This window comes from Nelumbo nucifera, chromosome 1 (genome assembly GCF_055504915.1).
Source record: "Nelumbo nucifera cultivar China Antique chromosome 1, China Antique-T2T, whole genome shotgun sequence".
Classification (NCBI taxonomy): Eukaryota; Viridiplantae; Streptophyta; class Magnoliopsida; order Proteales; family Nelumbonaceae; genus Nelumbo; species Nelumbo nucifera.
The window spans coordinates 140,449,888-140,460,030 of NC_142649.1; the positions used below are offsets into that span (position 1 = coordinate 140,449,888).

At 41.9% G+C, this 10,143-nt stretch overlaps 1 protein-coding gene across 1 annotated transcript; it reads right to left on the reverse strand.

Moving 5' to 3' along the window:
* Positions 1-1,773: 1,773 nt before the first annotated feature.
* Positions 1,774-2,166, reverse strand: LOC148803904 (uncharacterized). Its single transcript, XM_088898413.1, has one exon. The coding sequence runs from the start codon at positions 2,164-2,166 to the stop codon at positions 1,774-1,776; it is 393 nt and encodes a 130-aa protein (XP_088754539.1).
* Positions 2,167-10,143: the final 7,977 nt, after the last annotated feature.

A 10,143-nucleotide genomic window follows, 5' to 3' on the forward strand; every position in this document is an offset into this window, starting at 1 on the left:
TGACAACTAGGTGCAGCCCGGCACTTCACAGGCAACTTGCCACCAAGCAGCTTGGCACCTCACAGGCAGCTCACCACCAGGCAGCTCACCACCAAGCAGCTCGGCACCTCATAGGCAGCTCGCCACCAAGCAGCTCAGCACTTCACAGGCACCTCGCCACTAGGCATCTCACCACCATGCAGCCTGGCACCTTACGAGTAGCTCGCCTCCTAGTCAGACCGATCACCGCATGATAATTCCAAGGGTCTCACCATCGTACCCTGCATCTTATGGGATCGTACCTTGTAACGGCTATATTAGCTCACCCACTCCCCGATTCAGGCGGAAATGGGCAACCTTACCGGTTGGTGGAGTTGTCCCCAACTAACACGGAAACAAATCCCATCACAGCGGTGATCCAGGAACTACTCCACCAAACCCGCGATGACTCCAATATATAAAGACCTCACCCCCAGGGGCGAAGGTATGCGTAATCTCTGCTCTCTAGCTCTCTCACAATCTAATATCATCTTCAAGCTCGCTACTGAGTGCTAACTTAACCATCGGAGTGACCTCGTCGGGTAAGCCACCCCGGGTTCTCTGGTTCATCTCTTGCAGGTTCCTCAGTTCCCGTCATTGCTGGTAGCCAGATCATCTCTTACAGGGAGCATCCAGATTGCGTTACATCACTTCTTAATAGAGGTGCCTATGTCAGCGCAAATAACAACTTTCACGACCAAATTACCCTTGAATGGTAAGTTAGACGAAAAATGGTCTTTTTCGGTTTTCAATTTTCTTTTTTTTTGCATTTTTAATATTTTGTTATAATTTCCAATGTTTTTTATAATTTCTTTTTTTTTTGACATTTTTCTATTTTCTACAATCTATATTTTTTGTGTTTTTCTACAATTTTTATTTTTTGATTTTGTTTTTCAATTTCTATAGTTTCTATAATTTGAAAGTAATTTTTTTATTTTGATTGCAATTTCTATAATTTTTTTTTATATTTTTTGTAATTTCTATGTTTTTATGTAGTTTATATTTGAAAATATTTTTTGAACTTTTCCTTTTTTCATGTCTAAATATTAAAATGGTAATATATTAACACCCTTTAATTTATTTTGTATATATTTTATATTTTTCTATGAAGGTTAAAATGGTAATATATTAATGCCTGTTAGTTTGTTTAACGCCAAGTTAGTGACATGGTGAATTTTAGACGTTTTGAAAAGTAATGGTGAATTTTAAGAGAAGTGTTGAAAACTCATGGTTTGTTTTAGACAATTTCCCAAACGAAAAAAGAAAGTGACACATTTCTGTGAAGAGCAAAGTGCCATCCGCCCAGTATGATTTAACATTTCCTCCGAAGGGACAACGTTAAGTCCCACATAATGATGAGTGGTGATGCCTGGAAACTAAGTGAAGATAGAGTCGTATATATAGAGTAAGTTTTCCATCAGGGCTGTAAACGGATGAATTCAGATCGGATTTAGGCCATGTTTGATGATTAAGTACTTGTGAACTTAAAAGTACTTATTTTAACAACCACTTAAGGTTGTTTGTTAACCCACTTTTCAAATCACCTATTATGTTTTTAAGCATTTATTGGGGTGGGAATGTTTGGTAAGTTACTTTTCCCATAAGTGCTTATATTGACACAAATGACAATTTTAGCCCTCATTTCACTCATACATATATACAATGATCAAAATGTTTTCTTGAGGTCAAGAAAGTTTTTCCTTTTATTCATAAAATTAATTTCATGTAAGCAAAAAATAAATACACGTTGCCTCTTCACTTAAACCAGGCCTCAGCACAATGCCGATGTGCAATGCCCAATTCGCCTTTGCAACCGCAACTGGGCGTCATAAGATCGGAAGGAACCTCAGACGGGCAATCTGAAACAGAACCCAAATGACAAATCCTACAAGCCTTCTCTCCCTCCCAACTTTCACCGCTGAATTCTCCACCACATTTAACACCAATGACACATGTATGCTTCTCTAGTTCGAGAGACACCTTACTCGTCTCCAGCACGTTGTCCTTAGCTTTCGAACCTCCACCTTCTCCACTTGCACTTTCACCCTCTACAGGTGCCATCACAATTATAGTCTGAGGAGCTGGATCAGTCTGACTCGATGAAGAATTCTCAACGACCCCCTGCCGATCACGTATCTCTTTATCCATTACTTTCTCACTCACCTGAACATTTTCCAGCTACCTCCCTATTCAAAAATTAGAACCTCCCCAACTGCAATATTCTTGTTCTTCCGTGCGTCCGAATTGATATCTAAACCCCTCAATCGACAGATAACCCCCCTCGGCCTCTCCCCACAACACAAACACCTCCTTTGCAAATCCAAGCAACTCCCAACTGTCAATTCCTTAATAAATTCCAATTGTTGGACCAAAGACAGACACTTTTTGAATCAAGCAACTCCCAACCGTGTTGTGTAAGCTACCTGCAATCTTAACCTACAGCATAGAGTATCTACAAGGCCATGCCGAGTTCTTGAGATCCTTCGTTGGTTTAACCGACCACGAAATCTTCAGAATCATCCTTGTCTATCCAAATATCTTCAATGTCAGAAAGGAGAGGAAATTGCGTTCGAGAATCGAGTTCCTTAAACAATGCGGGTTGAGTTCCAACAATATCTTCAAGTTCTTGATCAAGACACCATTGTTTTTGAGTTCCTCATCAAGTTCAAACGATGTCTTCAAGTTCCTGATCAAGTTCCAACGGTATCTTTAAGTTCCAACGACAAACATCAAATTTCACGGAACCAGTTTCGGTCGGAGCTTCACCACTGGTTTTGGCAACCCAACCAATTCGGCCAAACGACAAGTCTGCCAGCCACTTTTCCTCATTGCTGATCGTCGCCGGTGGACTTGCAACTGGTGCGCCGCTACCTGGGTTTGATGTTCGAATGAATGAAGATGGAGGAGGTATAACCCTCGCACGGGGGTACTTTAGGCATTACAAAAAATTATTAGGGACTGGTTTGTCCCATTTTTTGGAGTACTTCTTCAAGAAGTACTTAAAAAAAAGCCAACTTGAAGTCACTTTTTTAAAAAAGTACTTTAAAAAAAGTAATTCTTCCCCAGTTTTTTACCAAACACACAAAACCACTTAATGTGTGGTCCCAACTCTTAAAAGAAGTACTTATTAAAACTTCATTTAAATGTTCTCAAACACTACCTTAGTAAATATCTACAATCCGATCCGAAATCTCATCATATTTGAACACCTCGTATTCGAATTTAAATCCTAATGGATTTGGGTCAGATTTGATTCAACTTTTATATATAATAAATAAATTCAAATATAATATACTGAATTTATTATTTATATATAAATTCATACATAATATAATATAATATATGTTTATAATATTAAATATAATTATATAAAACTTATATATTAAATTCTAAGGTAAATTATAAATACCCCTGTACTATAGGCTCAGTCCCAATATTTTAATTTGCAACAAAGGCCCCTTAAACTTTAGACATGAGACAAAGATCCCTTCCTTTAACATTCCATCGGTTAACTTCGAAAAATTCTCATTTAATTGATTAAAAAATTTTAAATTTCTAAACTGCACTTTTTGTTAATTATTTGAAAAGACATCACCAACCAAATCGCATGAATCCCAGTAACCACAAGGAGGATTGATTGCCAAATTATTAGAAAGAAAGAAAGAAAAAAGAAAACTGAATCTTGAATCCGAAAGAAGGCTACCTAAAACTGAATAGCATCTGTCTGGTTCAACAACTTCACCACTAATCCCACTGCTTTGCACCTGTAATACATTTTCTACTAGTCATTTTGGAAAATGTATACATTTTCTATAGGCCAAATAATTTTTCCTTCTTTTTTTTTGGAAAATCCTTCTATTTATAAAATTTGTACAATATTCATCAAACTTCAAACATAGAAATAAACCATAGGTATGACCAACTCTGATACTTCAATTGTTCAATTGCAAGTAGACATTTGTTAAATTGCAATTTCAAGTAGACATCTTTCTGAATAAAAAAATTGTTAATAATTTATGTGCTTCAGAGAGCGATGATGAGAGAGATCTCTTGAAAGAAATCTCGTAAATTTGGTTTAATCTAGTATGTGAGAAAGTAGTGGTGTAAAACGGGCCTTGTTGGCCTGCGCCGTCTCTAGACGTGCTTCCTTCTCCTGTGATATTTTGGAGGGTCGGCTCAATACGGGTTCATGGCTCAAGTCCATACGGGCCCATGTCATGCTATGGGCTAGGCTGATTCATGAGTCGAGCCTTAGGCCCAGTTGGGCCGTGGATTGGGCCAAAGTTATTTATTTAAAAAAATGAAAAAAAAAATCTTAAATTTTTTATTTTATATGAATTTGATATATATAATTATTTATATATACAATAATTAAATAAAATTGTATAATAAAATTGAAAACAATTGTTTATTGGGGAGAATGACCGATACCCCTAGTGTCAGAATTTGTAGGTTCAATGTACAGTCGGGGTAGGTACTGGCTCGGAATTGATGTCGATTCACGAGTGGGCATGGATGCATAGAGCGTATCGATCCATTTAAATGTTTATAGCTCTGCAGTGTAAATCAGAAATCTGCATTAGACAAATTCATACTTTTCCGTTAATTATTTTATTAATATATTATATTATATATAATTATATTATATAATATATTTATATAAATATATTATATATATATATAAGTCGTGCTGGGCCAGGCCATGCTAGCCCATTGATCATGGGCAGCACAGCCATGTTCATCGAGTCGGGCTGGGCCGTATTGGCCCACGATCAGTAGAGCCGTTACACCTAAAGGCTCATTTGGTTGACCAGTGGAAATGTTAATTTGAGTTCTCGATCAGCCCTATAAATGGTTATGATGCGATAACAATCAACTCGTATTGGTATGATAAAAGGTGATAAATTTCAAGCACATACTTTTGTGTCACATTTTTTTTGGTAATCAGAAATTCCGTTTCAAGAGAAAAATTAGAAATATTCACATTACCCCTATTTATAGAGAAGATGATAGAACAGGAGGCAGCGGCGGTGAACTCAAGGGAGGCGTGAACAACCAACGAGGATTTCATGGTTAAAGTGAAATCCCCCCTCCCCCCTCCCTTTTTTCTTGATTTCTCATCATTTGTTGGGTTGCGATTCTGCTGTGGTGGAGATCGGATCTGCTCATCACACCTGACCCCTTACAGGCGTCTCACACGCACATCCTATCATGCATTGGGAACATCTCCCGTATTTATTTGTTATTATTCACAGGAGATGTTCTCAATGCATGGTGGATATGCATGTGAGGTGCCCATGTGTGTCATGAGGGTTAGAATTGTTATTTTTATCGAAATGGTTCAATATAATTGATATTGTGTGATCTGGCTGCTCCCTCGTGTTAGGTGACTTGGACTCTGATTTGGAAGGTTCCTTGTTAGGGTCAAACTGATGTGTTTCTGCAAGAAAGAATGTTAGAGTGCCCAGGTTGTCTTTACCCAGGGAGGGCACTCCGATGCTTAAGTTAGAAGAAATGTTTTAGAGAGTTATTGAGAGAATGAGAGAGCTTGAGAGTATTATCATACGTTCCTTCTTAGGTAGAAATGAGTGCTTTATATAGGTTTCAATGGTCAGAGCCCTTTGCAACGGGTCTCACCGTCTTGCGGAGCCGTTTCCACTTAGTTGGGCGCATTAATATGTCGGTTGCGAGATCTGCGCGGAGGTTACATTGTGCCCAAGTAACTTTGAGGCATGCGATACGGTAGGCCAATTTAACGGTTGAGGTATTAATGTCCCGGAGATCTCGGGCTAGTAACGTGTTATCGGTCCAAGTCACTGGGCTCTCCTCATAGGTCGTTGTGGATTCCTACAGCTTGGTCGGTCTCTGAGACAGGTTGCTGTGAGTTAGGAAGCCTGTTAATTCAGCCCGACCGAGGTGGAGGTCGGCCTAGGCGAGGTGCTCCAGGCTAACTTGCCGAGCTAATTTGCTTACTTAGCGCTGAGGTGTTACTCGAAGGCCACATGTCGTGAGGCAATTAGGAGGACCAAATTACCCCTCATCAATTGCCCCTACTCCCGAGTTGACGTCATCTTGGCGAAGGGAGTAGCTCTCGATAAGGTAATTGGTCCGACTGGTTTGTAGGTCGCTCAACTTGCTTTCTTGGTCTAGTCTGAGGTCCGGTGAGACCAATGTAGTGCTTGACCCATGACTTGGCCGCCCATGCACGGGGTCCAAGGCGGCATAGAATCGATGGGAAAGTAGTGCAGGTCAATGACCAATGGCCACTTGAGTGTAAGGGATATCGGCGGTACAAGTTGCAGCCCAATGACCAAGGGGAAATCCGATGTAAAGGAGGAGCACTGCAGCGTGATGCATGTCAATTGGTCAGTGTGGTGACCCTTCAATAGATAGCCTAGGCTCTTAAAACATCTATAAATGGGGTGGGAAATGTCAATTTGGTTAACACACTTCACATTCTAACCAAATTATAATTACCACTGTAATTATTCCACAAAGGGAGTTGCTTAACTTGATCCTTCGCGAATTGAATGCACAAGATGCAGAGTGGATCATGAGTTCTAGAAATGGCCTCTATCAAGCAACCATGGCCTTCAACGTGCGTGGTCACGAGGTATCATTTACCGGCAAACTCTATCCATCGCCGGAAGATAGCATACAAACAGCGGCTGCTATAGGAATCTGCCATATCAGAGAAGCCCACCACGTCCGTGTGGTGGATATCACTTACCCACAATACCATAACGCTCTTAGACAAAGCCGGATCCTACAGAGAGGCATGGACGCTTTGGTGTAGGAGAATTTGAATTTGGAACTTGGACGCGAGGTCACAGAGATGAGAGCACGGGCCAAAAGCAGTGTATTGAGCAACAATCTGTAACGTAAGGATAATGGTCCACGTGGTTGCCATCGGTGCATTTGGTATTGCGAAGGAACTAATCATATCTATTAGCCAGAAATATTGATTAGTAGTTATATCGTCCCTACCGCACCCCACCCCACCCTTATGTTTAGTACCTATCTGGAAATTTTAATGACAGTAGTTGTGTACTTTTGATACTTACTCACACTTTTGATACTTGGCCCGAGGCATCTCCGCCTCCTTTGGGGACATCTAGGAGATCTCTCTCCACCTCGTGGAAGTGGTTTCGCCGCCAATCTACCCCCGCGGCCCCCCTTTGGGACCGCTTCTCGAAAATGGCAGAATCACCCATAGGCCACTTCGGCGGGTGTGGAGGGGTTTGATGGCCCCGAAACCCACTCCCTTCTACTGCCACTCACCCACCAAGTATCCCGACACCTTCCGATCGCCCATTAGCCCGACGGTGGGAAATGGTAGTTCTGCAAAAGCACTGTTTCCCACCGTTGGCCTTCCCCATTGGCTTGGGGCATCTCCACCTCCTTTGGGAACGTCCAAGAGACCTCTCCCCACCCCGTAGAGGTGGTTCCGCTGCTCGTCTACCCCGTGCCCCCCTCTGGGAACGCTTCTCAAAAATGGAAGAATCACTTGGAAGCCACTTCGGTGGGTGCAGAGTGGTTCGATGGCTCCAAAGCCCACCCCTCCTACTACCACTCACCCATCGAGTATCCCGACACCTTCCAATCGCCCATTGGCCTGACGGCCCAGTCCGATGGTGGGAAATGGTGGTTTTGCAAAAGCACTGTTTCCCACCGTCGGCCTTCCCCATTGACCTGGGGCATCTCTGCCTCCTCTGGGGATGTCCAGGAGACCTCTCCCCACCTCGTGGAAGTGGTTCCGCCGCCCGTCTACCTCCACACCCTCCCTCTAGGACTGCTTCTTAAAAATGGCAAAATCACCCGAAGGCCGCTCCGGGGGGTGCGGAGGGGTTTGATGGCCCTGAAACCCACTCTCTCCTACTACCACTCGCCCACCGAGTATCCCGACACCTTCAAATCGCCCATTGGCCTGATGGTGGTTCTGCAAAAGCACTATTTCCCACCGTTAGCCTTCCCCGTTGGCCCAAGGCATCTCCACCTCCTCTAGGGACATCCAGGAGACCTCTCCCCACCTAGTGGAGGTGGTTTCGCTATCCGTCTATCCCCACGCATTCCCTCTAGCACCGCTTATCGAAAATGGTAGAATCACCTAGAGGCTGCTTCAACGGGTGCAGAGGGATTCGATGGCCCTAAAACCCACTCCCTTCTACTACCACTCACCCATCGAGTATCCCGACACCTTCTGATTGCCCATCGGCCCAATGGCGTAGCCTGATGGTGGGAAACGGTGGTTCTGCAAAAGCAATGTTTTCCACCGTTAGCCTTCCCCGTTGGCCTGGGGAATCTCCACCTCCTCTCGGGACGTCCAAGAGACCTCTCCCCACCCTGTAGAGGTGGTTCCGTCGCCCATCTACCCCCGCCCCCCTCCGGAATTGCTTCTCGAAAATGGAAGAATCACTTGGAGGCCATTCCGAAGGGTGCGAGGGGGGGGGGGTTGATGGCCACTCGTCGGTCACTCGTAATTGTTACTTCACATTTCTTTGTGATGCTATATTTTGAGCAAAAATTTGATCACAAGTCACTCGACACACACAATGGGACAACACTACTTTGGAGGTAAGATTTCACCAGGCAATATAAAAAAATTTCTTTTTGCATTACTCTAAGCCATTCATCTGTAAATTTACATAGTTAGAGCTGATCAATCGTAAGCCCTATACAAAAATTTAAATTGTTAATATATGTTCACACTGGTAAGATGAGAGAAAACAAAAATAAAAAGGTTTCCAATCATCCTCATAACATATGCAATTCATGGGATATGGTTCCGAATGAGTTGAGCCCCTATTTGCCACCTAATAACATCAATATTTCCCTACAACAAAGGCACTACATGTTAGTACTAACATGAGACATTTAGGTATGTGCTAACAAACAAAATTCACATGTACTCACTGGATCAAAGTCAAAATCTAAACTCCGAAACACCCCACACTCGCTACCACTACACAAAAGATACATCACTTTTTAACTCAATAACTATTATACAAGTACCCCTACACCTAAGCGTTGAACATATAACACGTACCCAATCTGTTAGGGGGATGACTCCATAAATTCAAACGGCCAATCGGTGATCCTGGGGACAAATGGTGCTAGCTTTTCTCTCAAACTTGTTTGTTGCCAGATAATGTAAAATTGAATACACATAAGCAATCCGATTCATTATCTTATACCCAATTAGTAGTGTAAAAATAAACTCATGATACATACCATGGATCTTGCACAAATGTCGTGGAGGCTGCTATTTAAGGAATTATAGGCTTCGATTTTTTGGTTCAACATATTCACCACTAGTAATTGCTAGTGTGACCCATCAGATAAAGGTATTAAAACCTTATTGCATGTCAATATTTCATTGGGCTTCAATCACTGATACAGAACATCGTGGCAGACACCCGAGAAATACAATTGCATTACAAACAAATAACATTGGGATTATATCACAAAATGCATCACGAGCATATGGATTTCAGTCACATTGCAATCAACAATCCATACCAATGTCATCGAAGACATATAGCATATATTGATGGTGTTGGTGTTTCTTGACATCAGAAAAAACCCATACACATCAATGACCTACACAACCACACACGTCAGATCAACCACATTGCCAATTAGCCTTATACGACATGCAACACTCCCCTAAACCAAACTAATACGTCATCGTACACCCATGCTTTTGGTTCAAAGAGGGGCAACAAACAATTTGGGGTAAAAAATACAACACCATCACTCCATACCAATTGTTCACTACCATAACCATTAATCAACCCCATTACACAATAAAAAAATAATGATACAAACAAAATCTAGTTTAAAGAAAATCACTTAAATAGACACAATCTACTATACAGTCAGGTGCACTTGCCTTCACTTAGGGTTCTTTAAGAACCGTTTCACAACTTCTAGGTCCTCCTTTGGGACCAAGTCCTTCATCTTAAAAGAATTCCACAATGATAGTGCATCCACCGACTGCAACAAATATTCCGCTAGTCACAAAATTACTAAGCAAAGCAAATCAAACCAAAACAACCCTACAAACAACATCAAGACAACACCAATGGTTATCACTTCACCTTCCCCTTCACTTTTCTTTTGGAC